The sequence below is a fragment of the Kryptolebias marmoratus genome, linkage group LG11 (genome assembly GCF_001649575.2).
Source record: "Kryptolebias marmoratus isolate JLee-2015 linkage group LG11, ASM164957v2, whole genome shotgun sequence".
NCBI lineage: Eukaryota > Metazoa > Chordata > Actinopteri > Cyprinodontiformes > Rivulidae > Kryptolebias > Kryptolebias marmoratus.
This window is the reverse complement of record NC_051440.1, coordinates 15,870,610-15,893,528: the sequence shown is the minus strand read 5'-3', so window position 1 is coordinate 15,893,528 and position 22,919 is coordinate 15,870,610. Positions and strand designations below refer to the sequence as shown.

Here is a 22,919-nt window from a genome sequence, read left to right as displayed (position 1 = left end):
ATATTTATTGGTCAACCTAAACTAGAGCAGAGAAGTGGAGGCAGTGTGGCCTCAAAATAGGTGATACTTTGATTTTTTTTTTTTCCATTCAAGTTTATTTTATTAGATGATTTATGTGGCTGCTAAAAGCATAGTTTGTAAAGGTGCCAGGTGTTTAACTTTGGGTCTACAACGGGTTCAGCTTTAATGTTTTCCTCTTGCCTTAGACAGTTATAGGCTAAATAATATGAGCTGTAACTACTACCAAGTGACAGACACTTGCAAATTACCTTTTGTCCATGCAGAGGTGTATTAAAGGGATAGTTCAGACCTTTTAAAGTCTGAAGTAGGGCTCTTTGTGCAATATACAGCTAATATCTTACCTGTTGTGGATAGCTGTTTAACTATGACTGGGATAATTTACATTGTTGTCAATTTTACATTACACAATTATTTGTTTTTTATTTTTGGAAGCACAAATAGTAGCAGCAGCAGGTAGCTGTGGCACTTCTGATAGTCTGGGGCCCTTCCTTGCAGAATATGGTTATATTTCTAACAGTATTACCACATATTACAAAAGTTTAAAAGTTTATAACATAGCATTTGCACGAACCACTATGAAACTTCTGAGATCTGTGTTTTTCAATCTACAACACTTCGGCCCTGCTTGGATTAGCTTTTAGCTTGTTTGTCTGCCAGAATTAATAATATTTCTTCAAACTGAACGTCATTCAAAAGGCGGGGTATAATTTGTTCATAACCTTTCCACAGAATACCACGTCCGAAGATCTGAACTGTTCCGTTAAATAATTTGGAGCAATTTGAACAACAAAGTACGCTGAGCAAAATGTAGCCCTCAAACACTGAAAAACTTGCTCCTGAAGTATGTGGCAACAAATAATCAAGCAAGAGTGAATGCTAAGTGCTCCTTAAATCTGTAACTACAGCTGGCGGACAGTAAGAGCCTCTGCTCATAAACACTGGTCATTTTTTAATCTCTTTAACCGTGTGATGTAAGCTCAGAGGGTGAACAATGCGCCGCTCGCTGTGCGGTGCTGTTTGTACAGCAGGAACAGCCAGCATTGACCTTTCAACCGTCCTGCCCTTGACTCCGACCTCAGGTGGTAAGCCACCGTGTTTGGCTCACTCAGCACATGTGCTGCTCAGCCGAGTTAGAGCAGCTTAAGAGCCGTCTCTCCTCGTGTCCCCTGCCCTGTCAAGCAAGTCCAGCCTGGCCGTGTCTTTGCCTCCTCTACTATTTTGGTCACTGAGTTAGTCTTGAAAATTTGACAGGCTGCCTTCTCAGAAACAAGGCGAAGACTAGCACATGCACACTGTGTGGTTTCGCGAGGGCAGACTGTTGGAAGTATGCGGTGGAGCAAAGGTGACAACTTTGACAAGTCGAGTCATTTTGCACCTTTAAGCTGCCACCTCCTCCTTTTTTTGGTTTCTGAACTGCAAGAGAAACCACAGAATCGCACTGTGCATCACCTCTATAATGAGTAGTCCACACTAACAGGATACACACACCTCAGAACAGGGTAATGTTGTGTGTTTTATCATTGTCCTTTACTTCTGTCGCTCGTGGCTGAAGGGAAAATGGCGATGAGGTTTTCCCCCGCGTCCGTGACTGTGTGCTCAGAAACTAATCACTGGATGTACACTTTGTGAGTCAAACGCATTCAAGATGGCCACTACAGCCAAGCAACCTGATTAAACACAAAAAATAGTTGTAATTCAGCCAGTTTTACAGATATTGAGCTAAGATTTGGGGTGGTAGTAGCTGAGAATCATTCCCAACACACAACCCGAGAGCTTTCTGATCGCTTGAGATCTGTTTGAAAACGTTGCCATTACCTGTTGGAGTCAATTGTGTCCGTCTGTTAGCAGGATATCTCACAAACCACTCTAATTAAACTCACTAAAATATCACAAAAAGTTGATAAGTTTCAAATCTACAACCGTAAACCCAATTCAAGATGGCCGCCACAGCTAATCAACATTAGCCAACACAAAAATGGCTATAACTTTGTCGATTTTTACATATATGTATGACATGCATTCCTCCAAGGAACGCTCAGCTCCCATTTTATTCATTGTTGTCCCGAAACGTCTGCCTGCGTGGAGATGTAATTTTACTGGTGTTACTACACACTAACATGTTCTGCTCACCGACTTCAGTTGTGTAGAAAAGCATGAACCGAAGTTAAGAAAGACATCTCTTTGCTGAGTTGCATTTTAACCACACTTTTAATGAGACTTTTAAAAAGTAACACGAATCAAAGGAATATATTATAATATATTTCACTAGATCAAAAGATCTCCCGTGATTAATGTACCCCACTGTATTGATGCTGTAGCGTAGATCTTAAAAAGCGTCTCTCACTGGAGGTTCGACTTCTTTAGCTTTTTATGGAGCCGATTAAATAAAAGCACCAACAACAAAGGAACAATTGAACTGTATGCAGAGTAAACTTTTATGAGAGTTTAGTGAGCTCTGTGTGATGAAGCGGTTCACATGCTGTTATAAAGAGTGAAAATAGGCTAATGAAAATCATCACTTACTGCCATCGAATCCTATCTCCTATTATGCTATCCTCAATAGCAAGAAGTAAAGTACAAGTGTTTATCTGTAGCGGTTGTAGTAATTAGAGCTACGAGACTAAGGTGTCACAGCTCATGTATCAAAGCCATTGAGTAAAAGTCCAGAAGCTGGTGGAAATAACAGTTGGATCTCCCACTGCTGGACCAGAATGTGGCCCCGTGAGCTGCAGGAAGCAGACCTGGCCTGTAACATCCTTGTATTTCTGACCGTCTCCGAGGCCTTGTGCAAGGCAGCTGGGAGGGATGTCATTCCTCCCATTATTCCGCGTTGCAGATCCGCCGTACGAACAGGGGAAGAGACGTGACCCCCCCAAAGCCTCCCCCACCCACCCACCCACCCCCGCTCTCTGGAAGCTGCTCCGGCACGCCACGGGGCTCTGGCTTCCAGTTCAAAGTTGTCTTCCTCTCTTCTGTTTCGGGCTGAGCGGTAGCAGCGTGAACACAGCAGCACCTTGTGATGCAAACATAGTGATTACTCTTTGAGAGTTTTGGTTTTTGAAATTTTGCTAACAGACAGACAGGGTTGACACAACCAGTGTTTAAAGTCAAAATATAGCACTTGAAGTATGTGTTAGGGATGCTGCTCACCTACTACCACACCAAATTATGTCTCAATATCTGTCAAATTGACTGCGTTATAGCCCTTTTTGTGTTTCGTAAGGTGAGTTAGCTGGGCTGGCTATCCTGAATCGGGTTGACTCAAAAATGTAATTACTTGTGAATACATACCCAATGACTGTTTTCTGAAAGGTTCATTCAAATTCATCCAGTGTTTTATGAGATATTTTGCTGACAGATGGGGTTGGCTTTTGTAGTTAATGTCAAAGTTAAAAAAGCAGATCTGACAATTCCTTGTTTGGAAAACCTTTTTTTGGACATTTACCGTAATTTCATGTCTGTTTAACATCTTTTTCTTTTCAAATCCAGGACACTTAAAATGATTGGCTTTGCGTCCTCGGCGTCCACATCCTGTCTATCTATAGTGTGACTGTGACTGTGAGCGAGGTGTTGAGTCTGCCCGCTGTTTGTGCGACCGCCCGTCTGTCCTCTCCCTCTCTCCCTGTCCACTTTCCATCTGTGTGCTGGAGGCTGCAGATTTAGGTGAAAATGGTGTAGTGTTTCCACCAGCGAGCTGTTGCCGTTGTCGTGTTTTCGTGTCAGACCGTGTTGTTCTTCACTTCGTCTCCTCCCCCCTCCCTCCTCAACCTCTGTTTTAGCTGCCAGGGGTGTTCGGAGAGAGTGTGTGCGTGGTTTGGGGAGGGGGGGAGACATTCATCATCAGCTGATGGACTTGGGCTCAGGACCAGGAGCTATGATCTAAAAGAGGCTAGGACTCAGGACCGGAGTCGATCCAAGAATGAAGAAAGATTCTCAGAGAGGCAAGCAGGGCCTGTGGGGTTTTTTCTGACTTTCTCTTTGTCTGTATGTGTGCCTCTCTCTCTCTCTCTCTCTCTCTCTCTCCCTCTGTCAGTTTTTGCGCACAGCGCTCATGTGACACCTAATACACATCATCTGATTTGGGAAAAACTGTAGGCCGTAGCTGCAGGAATACTCCTTCAATTATACGCTTAGTGAATGCTGTTTATTGATGTCAACACTAATCAAACTAAGAAAAAAAATGCCCCTTTGTCTTTCAGATTGATGCCATTTTACTTTGAAGAATAAGTGATAAGGAAGTCGCTGTTTGCCTTGCACATTTTCAGGGGGTAGTCCTGTTGAAAGTGACACACGGCAAAGCAAATTCAAAACATCGCTCACTTAAATTGAAAGCTTTCTCCCTGTTTGACCGTATAGAACCCAAGCAACATAAAAAGAAGATAATTTAAACAAACTTGGATCTCGAGCTTCCAGCGCCATTCACGTTTTGTTGAAAAGTGAGCGAGTAGATGCTTTACATAAAATGTAATGAGTAACAGGCCCGTGTGTGAGATCATTAAAAGACTGTTTTAAAAGCCAAATTGATAGAAAAAAAAAGAAATCAGCGCTACTAAAGCTAGCCCCTTTTTACTGTTGTTATGACTCATGGCCATCCTCGCCGCTCAGATTGCATAAACCTTTTATGTAATGGAACACTGTGGGAAAGAGGCATCGAGTGGAAGATAAAAATGGGAAGAGAAAATCAAATATTTATTTTGAGCTCTTTTTTTTTCTCTCTCTTTCTTCTTTTACATGTTTTTTCTTCCATTAAGAGGAAATATGTTCTGTTAGCAGACAGTCTATACTCCTAAACGGTACGGAAGCTCTGTGTGCAGACCCAAAAAACTTTGTGGGACTGGACTGAACGTCTGAAGAGCCTAATTTGGGCTCTCGGTGTTAAGGCTGAGTAAATGCGCCGCTGCTCAGACACATTATGCATAACATCTCTAATATCTTCACACCGTGGATTCCCCCTGGAGGAAGATCTCAGTTCATCGTTGCTGTTTACCATTTCTGAGTTGCGGTCTGTGCAACATCAAAAGGCTGCCACGACACTCAGCACAGACTGTTAGGTTCCCCGAGGGGGGGCGGGGTGGGGTGGGGGATTTTGTTTCTCCCCGTGGGGTCGGCATTACTACGGTTCCCCGGTGAGAAGTCCGACTTGTGATCGACAGCCACGCTAATGGACACATGCCATCATCCCACATCAGACCGCATCGCCACAGTGTAATTTTATGCAAACCCCTAATTCCGTCCAGGCATTAGTTTTTATTTGTGCCGTGTGGGTTTGTGTTTTTGAATGCAGCTGTCAAGAAAAAAAAACAAAAACAAACAGACAATATGCTACAGCAACGATTAAACTGAGAAGTACTGACTTAGATGTGGAACGTTTACTACAATTTGTTAAAGCAAAGCGAGATCACTCATTTGGAGCGCTGCATACGGATGTAATGACACACTGCCAAAAGCTGCAGCTCAGAGATGTAATTTCTTTAACTGAGGCAATATGAGGCAAGTAGTTAGTTATTAGTCTGTCAATTGTATTTTAAAGATATAGCATGACACCTACTGAAGGCTGGCTGGCTACAAGCTATTTGAAGTCAGGAGATTAAGCTTGTAGAGAGAACTTTGTTCTGTTTTTGGGAGTTTAGCAGTCCTGTAGTCAACCATTACTTCAACTGTGCAATTAAATAAAATAAAATAAAATTCAGGGCTATTTTTCAGCTCTTTAATTTCTTATTAATGCTTTATTTTATTAATTGTTTTTCAGAGCAGACCAGATCTTTTTGTAGATTTAAGAACAGAGGAAGAAAAAAAACTTGAAACATTTAGTGTATGTAGGCACCATTGAAGTTAAGATAATTTTGCCTCTAAAATCTAATATGTTTTGAGTAATAATTTTGAGTATTCCATATTATAATAAAACCTTCCCATCTGATTACTTTCAGGACTTGTAGATAATTCTGTTTAGTGCCAAACAATCTGATGAACTTCTATGTTTAAACATCCAAGTTTGAACAAACTACCTAATTATTTAATGTTTGCATAAATGTAACCTTCCCGCCACTCTCTCTCCCACACACATACACACTTACACACAAATGCATCAAAACAAGACCCCAAACTCTAAAGTTTATTGTTTCCAGAACACTGAGTTTCAAAGCTCGTGTGCCTCTAATTAGGGATTTGATGTCAGGTGTAATACTTGTCTGTTTTTTGTGTTTATTGGTACAAGAATGCTGAAGGCAGTGATCCAACAGGTATGTCAACTTTGTATTTGAGTTTAAAAAAGAAAGCACTTGGTAATGTTTGATTCAAAACCCTGCCTCTGCTTGTAGGTCTATTTACAGTGAGTAAAAATATCTTTTAGGTATTTTATGTTGTTATTATTAGAAATCTGTCAATCAGCTGTTTGTAAAAAGTTGTAGAAATTTCATATGAATACATAAACTCTAAAAGAAAAATGCCCTTATCTATACAAAACTAACCCCTTCTCTGTTTAACAGCAGTATTTAATATGCTTCATTGTCACAGAATTCAGATAATCCAGTAAACGTGTTATCATTTTATAAACGTGTGATTAGTTATGGCAACTTTTGCTGAGGGAAAAACTTCACACGTTAATGTAGTGTTCTCCAAATAAACAATATTTTTCACCCATTTTTAAAGCTGGCACACATTTTGAACTCAGTTAAAAGATAATCATAATGTTTTATTTAAAAAAAATAAACGTTTGAAAAAAATACTTTACCCGATTATTAAGATTTAAGCATGAGCTGGACCAAAAGAAGACTTTATTTGAAAATTTTCCTTGCCTGACCTAATAATAAAGAAGCTAGCATTCCTCGAAGTAATGCACGCTGTAGCTGAATTGCGTGCAAAAGTTTTAAGCCAAGATTCTGCGCAATCTGTTAGTGCTTTGAGTTTGTATTGTAAATTTGCCTCAGAAAATTTTAGTTGGGTATGTGTAAAAATGACTGAATTGTAGCCATTTTTGTGTTTGCTAAGGTCGATAAGCTGTGGTGGCCATCTTGAATCAGGTAGTCAGTTTTAGGTGTACATCCAGTGATTACTTCTTCTATTAATCTGGTTAATAAGCTGTTTTACCATCAGACAGACAAACATGAAGCTAATGCTAAATAGCAGCATCCACATCTCCGCTAATCCAGCTGAACTGTTCTGGTTTATGTTTTTTTTTTATTATCATATGTGTCCAATCTAAGTATGACATTATTCATCACCCTGCCCTTGCGTCAAAGAAGTTGTCATCCTTTTCTTTGTTCATAAAAGTTTCACTCAAATACGCATCGAGGGATTTACCTTGAGGAGGGGAGTAGCTTTTCTACATGAAATGGATATAACTGTTAGGTGAGGGTCATCTCTTTATCCTTGAGAAACTGAGAATCCATTCATTGGCTGGGCTTGAAAACCTGACTGACGCAAATGGATCATTGGGAATAGAAGTGTCCCAGCAGTAATTATGTTACAACGCCGCTACCGCACACTACCACAGAGGTGGGATGGGATGAGTAGGGGGTGCTTCTTTTTAGTCTTGTGCCCATTATGTTTTTCTACATTGCTAACGCAGTCGCGTTCCATTCTTTTCTCTCACTGCCTCCTTACTTTTGTTTTCTTTCTTTTTCTCTTTCACACGTCCACCCCAAACACGCTTGAAGTGCAGCGGGAAACTTTCTGACTGGCATCCATCCTTCTCTGTTGAGCGACTGTCGCCCTTCTGTTGAATGACTCTTAAAAATAGGAGTAAGTCGGCAGCAGATTGTGTTACCTATTTGTCACTGTTGTCTTCCTGGCCTCTAGATCCCAGCTCCCTGTGCCTTGAAGGGAAGGCAAAATGTCTGTTTCATTCCTTTCCTGCTTTCCAGGGCTCCGTGGCACTAAGTCAGTTAAAAAAGAGACAAGAAATTAATGTAATGTCAATGGCGTTTTCTCATGAAACCCCTAAGGCACTTAGTCAAAGTCACCTTGCGTAGTCCTCTCATCCCCTGACAGTACTGCGCGAGTGAGATGGAGGATGCCTGTCTGGTAAGGCTGTCAGCATATGATGTCCTTCAGTTATTGGTTGTTACATCCACTCATCGTCATTCATATTTTGTAGATTGGATACATGTCCAGTTTGCATCTGAAGGAGTGACATCATTTCCATTCAGTCGTCTGTATAATATGGCCTGTGCGCGGCGAAGCATATTCTCGGCGAGAGCAGGTCCATCCTGTGGGGTTTTCTTTTCTTTTGATGTCATTTTGGAGGTGATAAGTAGCTTTCTGTCTCCTGGTCCCCTGTCTTACAGCACCATCCCCCCAGTCCAAGCAAGGTGCTAGCAGCATGGAGGATTGTTTGAACTTGCATTGATCCAATGTGGGATTACAGCTGGGTCATTGGAGAGTTGGACGAGCTTTCAGTCATCAGGGCAGATTAACCACTCGCTGTCTGCTTGGCTGCCATTTCAGCGCAGGTTCTCACTGCTGGCTTTGAGGCTGTCCCACTGTGCTCCCTTTAGAACAAGAATTTTTTTTTTTTTGTATATTCATCAAATCTGATAAAGACTGGCTAGTGAACACTAATGAAATAGGGGGAAAACTTGCAAATGACGCCTGGAGTTAATCTGGGTAATACTTACCAGTCCTTACACTGTAATTTAAAAATTTTGGATTGTCTTTTATGCAGACTATTAGAATTTTTTTTTTTTCCTTTTAACATGTCCAAGGTTCATATCAGAGCCGTTTTAGCCTTTTCTTGAAAAGTTAATCAAATCATTCTTCTCTATAAGAAATGACACCCAAAGAATAGCTTTACAAGGAAGCAGAAAGTGCTGCAGAAATTCCAGACTTTGCAAACATGCCTCCTTTTACATTTCTCCAAGCCTCCTGGTTCACTTTTTTTTTTTTTTTTTTTCCCCATGCCCTTGCGATAGCTCTTATTAATTATATCTCATTAGTCGCCTTGGAAACTGAGGTGAGGGAATGTATAACATGAGTTCAAAGAAAAAGAGAAACAAAAAAGAAAGAAATAAATCATTTGGAAAAGCAGGCAAAGGAGAAAGAAAGAAGGGGGAGGGCTAAAAACATAAGGGAAGGAGAAAGTGGTTGTTGAGGGATCAGCCGTGTGTCAGATTAGCATCAGGAGACATTAACACTAGCGATGCTGCAAGGGCCACAATCCTGCCTTTCGCTGCTGGAGAGGAAGATAAGCGCACTCTCACAAAAGGGAAGAGGGAGAGCGCGAGAGAGGCTTGGCTTGCCTCCACTCCCCTCAGGCCAACAGCCCCATTTACAGGTACAGCACCTCCTGATGAAAGCAAGAACAAAGAGGTGGATGTTCTCCTTCTACTGTACTCATGTCAAGGCGCCATTTAGACAAAACTGTGGATTTAGAGCTGCCTCACTTTGTGTCTTCAGTCTGCCGGAGGGCTAATCAGAACCAAGCGACAGCGGTGACACTTTGAGTTCGATACACTTGAAGCGGTGTCATGGATTATTTCACCGAATCCTGCAATCAATGCGCATCAGATCGCTGTGAGAGGCTGTTGGGTTTTTTTTGGAAATGTGGCTCTGTCAAAATCGTGTTGTCTCAGTGTGCATTAACTTGTGCTGCACGAGCTGTGATTCATTTTTATGTAACCACTGGAGTGTTTAAATAACCAGAAAAAGATCTCCTGACTGTAAAGTCACTGGCTGAGGGAGCTCTGCACAGGTTGTCCAGTGTGTGTAATGATCCATACTGTAATCACACACAGAGCCAGGCCAAGGGAGATGAGCCACTGTTGTTGTTTAGTCTCAAACTTAACATTCAGGAAGGTAATAAGTGGAAGGATCAGGAGGGGACGGGATTCTGGAAGGTGGTCCCGCCCTTTCTTCCTCTCCGCCACCTCGCCTCAGCACTCCCCCCCTAGACAGAGGGCATACACAGAAGGGTTCTGAATAACAGGAAGTGGAGGGGCAGGAAGTTGAGTCTTGTCTGCCCACGGTCTGTGGTAGGATACTGAGACTGACTCTGTTTTGCACAGGAAGCGCAACTGTCACGGCTCTGCTCAAGATCTTGGCTGCTGTCCATCGTCTTAAAAAAAAAAAAAGTGGAGCCATCTTTAACATATGTCAGACACTTTACCTGTGTTAACTTTGTCTTTTACTTTTTTAAAAATGTTGAAAAAATAATCAGAGTTTTATAGTTGGTCCAGCCCTGCAATCTCACAGAATGACTCTGTCCCCATTTCCTTGTTCATAAAGTACACCTCATGACAGAAATGCACCATGAAGTTTTATGATATATTCTATATAGGGCAGCAGTTGAGGGAGTATTGCTTTAACATTGTGTGGAGTGAGCACAGGCTTGAAAGCACAGAGGTAGGAGGATGTGCTGGATTCAGTGATTACACTGGGAATTGGACATGTTTTATTGATTGCGAAAGCACCGGGCCTGTTACCAAGCCTCCCAGTGTCTCTGTGGTCCACGTTAAGGAGAGAGGAGAAGGCGACCTTCCATCCCTGTCACCTGACTTGTCCTAAACCTCATCATGGCTGTGGACTCTTTGGTCAGTTACTTGTGGAGCGTATTCCGAACTCTGTGTGTGTGTGTGTGTGTTTGTGTTTAAAGTGGGGTACACTCTGGTAAGGCCTGAACTTGTTGTGTTAGTCATGTCTTATTGACTTTCTGTCAGGCTGACGTGGGCGTTTCTATGGTGACATATTCTTTGCGCATCGATTTATGTGTTACAAATGTTTGGTAAGCATCTTTCAGAAGTGCTGGATTGGTTTTTATCAAAGTGGCTCAGGTGTACTGGATCATATCAAGGTCTTTTAGCTGTTTGCATTTTCTACTGTATAGTGCTTAGACTTTTGCATGTAAGAGCTATGCATGCACTGGTATGACACTCACTTAGGAAGTCTATATTTACAAAAACTATCTTTAGACATCTTGAAAGTCACAGCTACGTTATTTCTTACAGTTCCAGGGAACGGGAGCTGGTTTAGGGTAACATCAGGTGAAAGGCTCAGCGCGCAGACCTTGACGGAGTGCCAGTCCATCGCAGGGTTAACACAGAGAGACAGACCATCACGCACGCACACAAACACCTGCATTAAATTTATATTCGCCAGTTTACCTAACGCGCATGGTTTTGGAGTGTGGGTGGAAATCAAAGGACCCAATCTGGGAAAGGGAAGACAGAGACAGACTAAAAATGGCATACATTTTCTGGTTGGAAGAACAGAATTAAATAAATTATTAGCAATTGAATGCAACAAGACGTTTTTAGTTATCATCATATTGCTATGAAAAAAAGAGTCATAGATTCTGTAAACATGCTGTAAACTAATAGTATGGACAAGAAATTCTATAGTATTTCTGAATTTGTCATACTTGCTTATCTGTTTGGCAGGTTCAAATTGTGTGATTGAAAGTTAATTTAAACATTAGCACTTTTAAACAGCCATTTATGTTTGTTTAGTGTATTATTTAAGCTATTTAAAGATTTGAAAAGCTGTCCATTTAGTGTTCCTACTGAAGAATTAGCAGTAAATCTAAAACTGCCACTTTTTGTTAGACTGTAGGAAGAAGATGATAACTTACACAGTGTGTGCTAGCTGGTCAGCCAGGTCTGTCATGTTCTTTCTTTATTTTTCACTGATTTTGGACAGATGAAACATCATTTCGTATTTCAGATCGCTGCTGTGGCTCTTTAAGCACAGCTTGTAATTTCAAAGTCCCATCTTTTGTGCAATATGGTTCCTTTTTTGGGAGCTTGAAAGGTCCACAAGCTAATTCACAAACTCACCAAGTTAGTGTCAGCCTGTAAGCTAATGAAAACAATTTAAATTTTTTTTTTATTTTTTGTTGTTATTTTAACTTTTTTATTTGCAGGTGCCCACGTAATGCGTGAGCTTGTAGCGTGGCAGCTAATTTTTGTGTTCATCTTCTGTGTAATGATCTGCGTCTGTCGGCAGCCACCCATGTTTTGACTTTTGGATTTTATTGCAGCAATTTTTAGGTTGATGTAAGCTCTTTTTAAAAAAAATAAAAGTGTGGCTACAAGAAGATGGAAAAGTTATGCTCAGGTTTAAAAATTGGAATAGCTTTGATAATATTAAATACTTAGTTCACGACATCAAAACTGGACAAAGCAATACATGTCTATGCATTCTGTGTGCAATGCTGGTTAATTTGATTTATTGGAGGGGCAACATGGGCAGAAGTTAATACTGACTTTGTATTCCCAATTGTAAACTGTGTAGAAATGCATTTTGGCTGAGGTGACCACATGTGCCCATGTTGTCCTGTCCATGCTACAAAATGCTGTTTTTCTTTGTCATGTATATCATTTTGGTTGCTTCCTTTTCTGACACATACACCCATGTACCAAGAGCACATGATTTAGGCCTTAAAAAAATATGCAGCCCTATTCACACTCGATTTTTGCACTAAAATACAAAGCAGAAATAGCTCAGCTTTGTAACCTGAAATCGACTTTCAGCTCAAATTCGATCAACTATAGTTTTTTTTAGTCCTAGAAACTGAAGTTGCGGTATTTGCGACCCGTTTTAGGCTCTGACTGCCTTTGATGAATGTAGACACGAGCTTGGAAGCACGGCACACCTGCAGTCTGAAGGCCCTCTCGGCTTGTCATGTCGTATCTGTGCACGAGAACTGTCATTGCACAATCTGTTATGCCTCTAGATTTGAACTGTCCTGTTCTGACAGCTCCTTTGCATAAAGGCAGGAAAGAAAGTGCACGTGTGTGTGGACGGTAAAGTGTCTTTATTCTGCCTGATTTCATATAAAATTTCCTTTAAGTGTGCAAATGTGACATGTTTTAGCAGCACAAAACATTACTTTGGTGATATTAAACATATATTTGGTTACAAAGACCATTTTTTTCTGTGTTTAGTCCAACATTAAAAGATGGAGAAAGGCAAATCCTCATTAAATTTCCTCCTTTAAAATAATTTGTCCACGTCTAAAGACATTCAAACATAGCGTGAATGCACATTAAATTTAATACAGCAATCATGGTCAGTTAAGCTTTTTCACCAGTTTTACAGCAAACGTTATATCAGGCCTCTGAAACTGATAATAAAATACAATTTGGCTGGATGAATTTCCCCTAAAGGTAAGACAAAAGTAACAAGGTTGCTGGTCAAATTCAAACCACTCAAACTAATATAAGATTTCATGGTGTTAAAGGTACGTCTTCGGGGAGCTGACATTTGCTGCCACAGACGCCCTTTAATTCAAACGTCAGCTCTGTCAGTTTGTTTGTAATGGCAGATGAACAAGAAGGTTCTCCCTGATCTGTTGTGATGTGGTTTGATGAAAATCTTTGCGGGGGTTCAGGCAGTAACTTTCCTGGCTCCGACAGCCTCGTGTGGGTAGTTAGCAAGGTGATCTCAGTCAAATTTGCCTACTGTGGAGCCCCGATTCAGACAGCCAGACACCATAATGCCAGTTCATCTGTAACCCATAATGACCATGTGTGACTGGAACTGGTCATTTTTGTTTTTGCTGCCAATTCAGCCCCTCTTCTTGCTCACCGCACAACTGCTGACTACATCTAATGGCCCAAGTTGTTAACCTTTGTACATTTGTTCTCATACTGTTGAGGAAAATGCAGTTGTTTAGACATTTTTATATGCCAGGTGTAAGTGATGGATGTGCCTCGAGGGAGGGGACTGTATCTCTTTTTGTGCAAAAGCAGAGACAGGACATTGTTAGATGTTCCCTGGGGCATGTCTTGGTGGGAACTACTGGCCTGGTTACAAGCTCCTGTGGGAATATATCCCCAGTTTTCCTGACTTTTCCTGGCTTCGCCTCAAATCCTGAAAATTTAATCTGGCCTGTGGTCAATATTAAACTAGATGCTTTCTTAATAGTCTTCAGAGCAAAGGTGAAATCATTGTTGGTCACGTTTGAAAACACAAGAAATATGAAACAGTTAGCTTTGCCCAACAGTTAAAACTAACTTAAATAAACCAGTTGATCAGTTATCCGGTCTCACCAGATGAGAAAGATTCTACTTTCAATCCAGAACTGATCAACCAAATAACTACAATGGATCCAGTTTACTTTTATTGTTTTTATGTAACAGATAAAACACACTTCTAAGGTTTTGTACTTGTCACACACATCTGTGTTGCCCGTTTCCTGTACTGTCTTGCAAGCTCTTTGTATTAGCTGAAGTATTGATCCCATCTTTTAACTTTCTGCCTGAAGAGTGCAAACTTTTCCAAAATGTTAGACTTCCTTTCAAGAACTAAACCGCCAACGTAGTCTTTAGTACAGTTAGATGTCATTAACATGGTTTCAACGATAATAAACTGAAGCTGAAACTCAAAAGTCTACCTTTTATATTGAAACAGTAAGACTTTTGTAGTCCCTGCCCTGTGAAGACGGTGTGAAACTGACTATTACTGACTTTAGGGTCAAGTACAGTAGAGAGGATAATAGCATGTGGGCCTCACACTTTCTAAATGTACCAAAGAACAGAACACAAAGCCCTCCAGTGCTTTAAAATACTTAAAGAGTCATTGTTAGGAGTCAAGCTAACATTTTATTTCCCTCTGTCTTGCTTGCAGATTGCGGTGAGGCCTGCTCAAGAGCAAAGAGTGCGCTGAGAAGAGTGAAAGAAAGTACACGCCAAAAAAGACTGTTGCACAATGTACTAGAGGAGCGGGGGAAAGAAAGTGTGCCGTTTTGATCTCGCTGACGTGTCTGAAAACCGGAAAGGACACAGCCATGGGGCGGAAGAAGATACAGATTACCAGGATTGTGGATGAGAGGAACAGACAGGTAAGTGGGACAACATCTGTCAGCCATATAGCCATAAAGGGAGCAAAAAAAAAAAAAATGTACGTCATGGAAATAAACTGTGAACCATGGCTGTAGAAATCTAATGGTTTGCTTCACCGCCTCGGAGAGAAAACAGCTTGCAGTCGATGAATCAACTATGAATTCCACATTTTATAAAAGTGTTTTTTGAAGGTAACGAGAGGCTTTTTTTTTTGTCAAAAAGCGGAAGTTTAAAGGGAATGGGACCTTCCCTCAGGCTAATAATCTTCAACACACGAAGAAAACAATCCAAAAATACTTTAAAAAAGTTAAACGTAAAAGCCAGGTCACAAAACAAATAATTTCTTGAAAGTTTTTGGGTAGAATTTAAAAAGAAGACAGACCATGCAACCCCCCGTCAAACATAACTAAAGAAAATTTGCATGAAAGAGTAATCAAACATGGAAATTTCTCTTTTTTTGATTTAATTAAATAAATAAAAAGTGAAAGGAAGAAGTAATTTTGCGTATATTCTCATAACATGTTTAACGACATGGTTCTGCACCTTTACTTGCTTGTCTGAAAGTTACGTTTCTCTCCCGTCTTCCTGGCCGCCTTGGACCGGGGAGTTCGGCAGCTGTCACAGTGTGTGCATGGATCTAAACAGACATACCTCCCTCCCCAAAGTCCCAGCCAGCTGAGCACAGGGACCGTGACATTTCATTGTCAGCGCGGTCGTATTTACAGACTTGATTCCCCCCGCCACCCTGCAATTTCATCTGGAGAACTTGATGAGGCAGCAGGAGTGCCGGGCTGCAGAGGGGGGGGGGGGCTCGTGGCGTGGGAGGGAACTGTGGGCAGCACGGAGCACAGCGGGCTGCCTGTCGCCTCCTCATACTGCAGGGCTTGTCCCCGAGCCTGGCTGTGCGGCCGGGGCCCCCTTTGCAGCTGTTTGGGAGCAATTAGGTGCAGCCACTGCAGGACGGCACCCTCTCATTTGCAGGGTGGGTCAGGAGGACGAAGCAGCACCCTTCTTCGCTTTGGCTACACGGGATCTGGGTAGCCGCAAGGAAAGAGAATGCTGAAATTCCATCCGTCTGCGTATGATAAATATAAAAGCCTTAACAGCAAAACACAGCACAAAACAACACGGGTGTGTTTAAGACAAGATTAACAGATGTGGATATCTATAGTAGGAAGACTGTCTTCATGCATTTTCTTTTAGCTTCTTTTGATTAAAGAGCTAAATTAAAGAAGAATGAGTACTTTTTTTTCATAAATTGAACCAAAAGATGTATGGGTTTCCTGTATATAAATAGAGCTCATCTAATTAGAGGTCATAAAATATATTTTTCTAAGGTAATACTCAGTACGTACTCAGACCATGGTGTCTCTTGATGAGACAAGTGGTTCAGTCAAACACAGAAACAAAAAAGCCAGTGTGGCCCAATTATCAAGGTAGCACCTGGCTTTAGCTGGGATCCAAATAGGGCAAGCAGGAGAGAAACACTTCCTCTACTCTACACTTTATACAGACCTGGAACTTAACAAATAATTGGAAAGAGATAATATTAAAAGAAAGCGTGTTATCTGATTGTTTGGGAAGCCAATTAACTCTTCAGATGAGCTATTCTTCTTTACGTTGAATATTCAGGGAGTGAGGAAAATCATTTTCCTAAGTTGTTCCACATAAATGCTCCTAAACGAGAAGCTGCAGAGAGAACCCGAAAGATTGCGTTTATTAATGTGTTCCAAAATTCCCGTGTTTTCATCAGATTTTTAAATGTCTCACTGTATAATCAGCACAATGCAGGCATTTCGGCTTCCAATTTGTTAATTTTAGCTGGCTCAGCTGAAAGTCTGCTGTGACAATGGGCTGCTGTGCTAAAATAAAGCTTTGGTGCTAAGCGGTGTATGTGTATGTATCGTTCTCTCCCCTTTTTTTCCGTGGGCCATAAAGCACACAGTGCCATTTCCCTGGGGCATGCTCCTAACCTAGAGGGAAAAGCCATTTGCATACGATCCTTATTGTCTAGAGACAGTTTAAACCTTTGTGTCACTCTGCTGTTAGCTTTCAATGCTCCAGTACTTTGAATGAAAGAAGTCCTTAAGTAGGCTAATTATAAAGTATTACTCTAATGCATACAATAGCACTATAACTACTGCATTGTATACAGTATATCATTTGGGGACAAGGGTTCTTTTGTATTATTACTGCAAGTGTTGTGAAAGGACTATTAACCTTTTAGAGTGGGCTGATTAGGTCTGCAATTGCACACTTAATCAAGCCTTGAGTGCAGAGTAAAATATAAACAGTGGACCTTGCAGACAATATATATATGTGTTTATTTATTATATTGTACACATATAATCTGTAGCATTGACTGTTTGTTCTTTCTTTCTTTTTTTTTTTTTACGATTTGGCTTTGTAGAGTTCATAATGAGACACGAAGGTAGCAGAGGTGCTGTCGCGCTAATAAGGCTGCAAAGAGCCAGTTCCTGAGCCCATGCCCTGCATAAGTGAGGGTCTTACATCACATCAGCAGTCATCATCATTTAGGCTTTCTTTGCTGATTGCAAATGAATGCTAGATAGCAACCAGACACCACTGCAACATATGATTTTCCTGATTTACCTTTTTCTTTTTTTTTACAGCAGTTATTACCTTTTGAGACCCAGATACACAATCATCGCACGCTAACGCCATCGTGCTTAGTTTCTCTTATCAACTTGTCATTCCTCCTAACAAGCCAATTATATCTGCTCAACAGCTTTGGTTTTCTGCAGAAATGTACCTGCTTCTCTTATAGTTTCTGCATTTGAGTAAATAAAGACCTAAAGGAGGGGAAAGCCAGGGAACAAGTCTGTCCATCAACCTTTGGATGATGCTATTCTCATCACACACGCCTTTTGGGAGCCTTAGTCATTTAAGGACGCACAAAGTACAAGACTTGTGTAACACATAGCAGTTTCATACATACATAGAGGATGGACTAATGACAGGGCCCGTGGTTCTAAGTGTTTATATCCAGGGTCTTTCACCTTCTAGAGCACCTGTCTTTGTCTGGATCAGTAATAATATAGGAGAGGCCAGGACACACATTAGTCTTGTTAGTTAGTGGAGATGCTGGTGAAGCCTGGTGAGCAGTGATGTCCTCTGGATGCCATTAAGCAGGCTCACTGAGGGTAATTGTCCAAGTCATTAAAAGTTTGATGATTTTGCTGCTGGGTGGAGGGTTGCCTGCCCTTGCTGTGGCTCATTTTGGATTTTTCCTCTGGAAAGTCAGATGCCTGTTGGCACATTTAAAGTAGCTTTCTCTCGCTTACTCTCAAGGGGGCAACGCAGCACATACCTCTTGTTTTTCAGCTTTCACTCATTCCCAGCAGTTCTAGTGGTGATTGTTATTTGTCTGACAGGTAAAAGAAATGTTGATAGACAATCGAAAGAACAGAGAAAAATGTCAGCTATGACAGCCAGGTGCAACTTTAACCTTGTTTAGGATGATTTATGTTTGTTCGGTAAAACTTCTTCAAAGAATAAACCATCAGCTTGAGTCTTACAGTGAGGTTCTGCATAGAGAGGTAGTTTTGTTTTTAATTAGGGACATATCCAGGAATTTCTTTTACATTTGGTTGTTTTAGTCACGTTACCCTCTCCAGTTAACAGGATCAGTCATGGCTACTGTAGGTGTCAAGGTTAATACCACCCTCCGGTTGAGGGCCCCTCAGCCCTGACTTGTCCACACGAGGATCCTGAGGCCGTCCTTTTTCCCACAGAGAGCTGATCTATGCAGACAGTCATGGTGGCCCTGGCTTGTCTCCCAAGCCTGCACACTCTGGCACCGCAGAGCCAGGGCAGCAGCCACGGGGCCCGGGTCACCCTGCCAGCTGGTGCCAGATCTCCATGTCTCTCAAGCTTCTTTCTTGTCTGCCATCGGGCCCGTCAGAGGTGACGCGAGATTCTAATAAGGCTGCTAGCTCCTCACCCCCCTCTGTAGGTGTTAGTGAATCAGGCATCTCCTGCCATGCCCCAGTCACAGCTGCACTCTCAGACCCAGATGTCTTGTTTGTCATCTTGACAGACCTGCCTAGGGATAGACATTGATAGACCCTTTGATTGACTCAACAACTCGGTGTGAATGTGTGTGCCTGGGTTTGTTAAAGCATATGTTGGTAAAACAAAACAAAAAAATTCCAGACAATTTTGCATGGGGTTAAACCAGTCCAACCCTTTCGTGATTATTTTACATCAAAAAAAGCAAACTATATCCATCCATTCATCCTGATTTGCAGAAAATTGAGATTGCCAAGATACAATTTATTTAAGCAACACCAGAGTCTGCAAAGTGAAGATGGTGAATGCTTTACTGCTACTTTTTTTTTTTGCATCACCAGAAAACATACGAAACTCACACAACTGCAAAATAAATGTGCACATAAAACTTAAAGCTTAATTAAAGCTCCATAAAGGCAGGTTGTAGCAATGTAAAACTTGGAAAGACAGTGAAAATGCAAAAAATGTGTGAATTGAGAGTGGAATTACCACCTCATCTTGACACTGTGAGAGCTTCAGCCTTGCACAGTCTAAATAAAATGCCACTACAGTCGCTGATCTGTGTGAGCTGTGATAATGACCTCAAGTTGGAATCTCTCCAGTTTACTGTAAGTTTAAATGGGCTGCGTGGATCAGTGGTGGAAAAATTGCCTTCCAATAGGAAAATTCAAAAAAGTTAAAAAACAAAAACAACTGGACTTCTACTCTGTAGTTGAAGATGTTTTGCTTCTCATCCGAGGGAAGGACTTCCAATAGGACTATCAGAAGTTTAATTCTCGGTTTCCCACCACTGCCCCCAATATGCTTATCAATATACAAGTGAGAGCAAAAACGCACTGCATATATTGAGTGCAAATATGTAACAGGAAACACTATGAATGGGTGTTTGAGTGGGCTAATGAGAAACAGTGTAAAGCTCTTTGTAGAACCTAGAGGAGGTCAAAAAGGTGATATAAAAGTGTGGATCATTTACAGATGTGGCTTCCTCTCTTTTTTCTTTATTTAGCAATTGATTTCAGATCCACTGCACCATTGAATTGTGAATTACATGAATTAGTCAGGGAGCCAGACTACATCTGAACCACATTTCACTATATTGGTGACTCAAAATTTTGAAAACCACACTGAGTGCCTTTGTGGGTATCTTTGACTTGGTGAACTGTAGGAAAGCTTTACTAGTAAACCTCCCACTTGACCTCAAGGATGTCTGTGGTTTTCCACTGTCGCACCAGTCATCTGAGGCAAGATGGGGGAGGACGGAGGTTAAGTTTGCGAATGTCTGGTCTCGGAGCTTTTGTTTGTGTCATTACTTCTCAGCCTAAAAGCCAGTGTTATTAGATAGCTTTTCAAAATGTGCCACAGAAATCAAGCAAATTAGTGCAAAGTAATCTCACTGTGCTAGTACAGAATAGTACTATCGCTGTCACCTTTAATGTCAGAGTTACCCGTTTTGATTGGAAGGACTACATCTCGTAAGTGCTGCTGCTGCCGGGGTTGAAATGAAGCAGCACCTGGGTCAGCAATCCTGCACTCAGCTTTCTGACATGCATCCAGGTGGAACAAAGTCCTCTCTCAGCGTCTCGTCCCGGGCTTCCTGCTGAAAGGTGACATCTCCACGGCTTAACGGCCTCATTCATCTACTAAAGAGCATACAATTTGTTAATCGTTTCCCCTCATGGCAGTCCATGGTTTCCAGTTGGTTAGGCAAACAAACAAAATTGCAAGCAGGTGTAGGAGCGAGTGGGCAACTCTGGGTTTTACTCAGAGGAAACTAGAATCTGGTGAGAGCAGCGAGTGCAGTAAGTGGATAGAGACAGTCCACTGAGTACTCACGCATATCCTCTTGAATACCCCCCATGCTGTGTTTCTTCCTGGGAAAATTATCAAAATAAAATGCCTAATTCTGAGGGGGGAAAAACATAGCCCTTTTGAATTTGTTTCGTCACATTGGTGCATTGAATAGAAAACTGTACAAGGGCAGCGTCTTCCATGTCCAAAGCAGGCATTATGGTCTTTTGTAATTACCTGTAGTGTGGAAAATTATAAATTCATTTATCACAGCTAGATTGACCCCACAGCATGTGCGGCTGCACACACTATGCAGCACATAGGATTATACAGTCTCATACTCGTCAAAATGAGGGTATAGCTGCAAGCTGTGACCAATTACAGTTGAACAAAGCCAGCTCATCTGCTCAACTCCTCGTTTAGTAGGTCGCTAAGTCTGAAAGAGCACTCAGACCCACACACTTTTTCTTTGCTCACTTGCAGTCTACACATCGAGAAAGTTGCCAGTTACGCTCAGGAAAATTTCAAATCTAACCTTATACAGCGTTTATACGCATTTTTTGCAAACGCTTCATAACTTGTGTTGTCGGTTTGAGAAATAAATGTAGCATTACCGTTAAAGAGGCGCTGTAACGTGATTACGCGTGAACGGGTGCGAGGCAACCACAGAGACAGAGCTGCAGTGATACGGGACAGAAAGTCACTTTGCAGAGAGGGGTTGCGTTACCGCTGGAGTGATGTATGACCCACAGTCCCATCTGAGGGCTCACGTTACATGGCTTTATGCTGCTCCACGGTGATAGCTTTCCGTACATGGAGTCAGGGGCTACAATAATGTATGGACCCCTGATCCTGCCAAAGCTCTGACTCAGCTCGCTGATAGTGCCTCTTCCCCTGACCTCTGGCCCGATAACTAGACGTTTCAGACATGCAGTGTGTTATTACAATCACAATAAAAGACAGGAGAGTTGTTTTCTGCCTCCGTATTCACAGCGACATCATAAATGTAACCATCCCCCACTATAGTTTGTGACATTTTTGAAGTATTTCCTTATAATCTACTTTGGTGCTTCATTTACAATCATTTATAAATCCTAGATAAAAAAAAACAAGTACGTATTGTGCTCTGCATTTGCTAATTATGTATAAAATATTTTAAATTAGCTTCAGCTTGGTCAGCTATCACATTTGTATGAGGTTTACATATTTATTAAAAATTTATATATATATATAATCAGCAATATAGCAAACAATAATATCACACAGACAGCTGCCGGTCTTTTATATATTCTTTTGTGCCTTTGGTGCTTTTTAAGATTATTTTTAAATGATCCATTCAAATGTATCAATCAGGTTTTTTTTTGTGCTGGTCGTAATTTACCTAAATAAACACCTTCTTCTACTCCCTAAGACCTCTGTTATTAAGAAGTGCCGAATGAGTTTTTACAACTGCACAAATCTTACGCACATGTACTTTTGTCTCTTTGGTTCACTTGACTTTGATTCTCCGTTTCAATTAGCCAAACCGTTTTCTTCCATGATGGATGGTTTTGTTTCTTTGTATGTTCCAGGTTACCTTCACAAAGAGGAAATTCGGCTTGATGAAAAAGGCCTACGAGCTGAGCGTGCTGTGCGACTGTGAGATAGCCCTCATCATTTTCAACAGCTCAAACAAACTGTTCCAGTACGCCAGCACAGACATGGACAAAGTGTTGCTGAAATACACAGAGTACAACGAGCCCCACGAGAGCAGAACCAACTCTGACATTGTGGAGGTGAGTGAGCTTTGGTTTTCCTTCTTTATGATTTATTACCCCCAAAAAATCCCACTGTATGTCCAAATTTATTAAGTTTAAGCTACATTAATTATTTTAGTGCTGGAATCTGACTATAAAATGCACTTATTTCTGCAACAACAGCCAGCTTGCTTTGTAAATACTGCAGGAGTGGATGCACAAGAAAGGAAAAAGTAACAATTTCCTTCTAGTCTCCATGCAGATAGGGCACAGGAGGTCTGCTCTCCCTGATAAGTTCAGCTGCTCTTGTGTGCACCAACTGACGTGAAAAACCTATCTGCACAAGCATGCACGCAGTCAGTGCTGACCAACAGAGCTGACCACCGGTGTTTCCCATAGATATCCTACTTTTTCGGGAACAGGAGTCTGACTTCTGCACAGTTGGCGCTGCAGTATTTTCAGTTCAGGGAACATTCTGCAACACTCCAACACACTGCGAGTCTGTGATGCTCCTGGTTGCCCAGCAGCTACAGCGGAAGCGCGAGCCACTTGTTCTGCTAGCGTA

At 41.5% G+C, this 22,919-nt stretch overlaps 1 protein-coding gene across 14 annotated transcripts in view; it reads left to right on the top strand.

Annotated features, from left to right (window-relative positions):
* mef2aa (myocyte enhancer factor 2aa) overlaps positions 1 to 22,919 on the top strand; it is a 61,030-nt gene that overhangs the window by 5,493 nt on the left and 32,618 nt on the right. For 12 of the 14 annotated variants that reach the window (XM_025003770.2, XM_025003771.2, XM_025003767.2 and 9 more), the window contains exons 2-3: positions 14,584 to 14,797; positions 22,190 to 22,393. In XM_025003770.2, the coding sequence (XP_024859538.1) occupies positions 14,744 to 14,797; positions 22,190 to 22,393 (258 nt within the window). In that variant the 5' untranslated portion in view covers positions 14,584 to 14,743. Of the gene's footprint in view, positions 1 to 7,676; positions 7,762 to 14,583; positions 14,798 to 22,189; positions 22,394 to 22,919 lie in introns of all 14 variants that reach the window. The other 2 variants (XM_025003766.2, XM_025003765.2) reach the window with 2 other exon arrangements.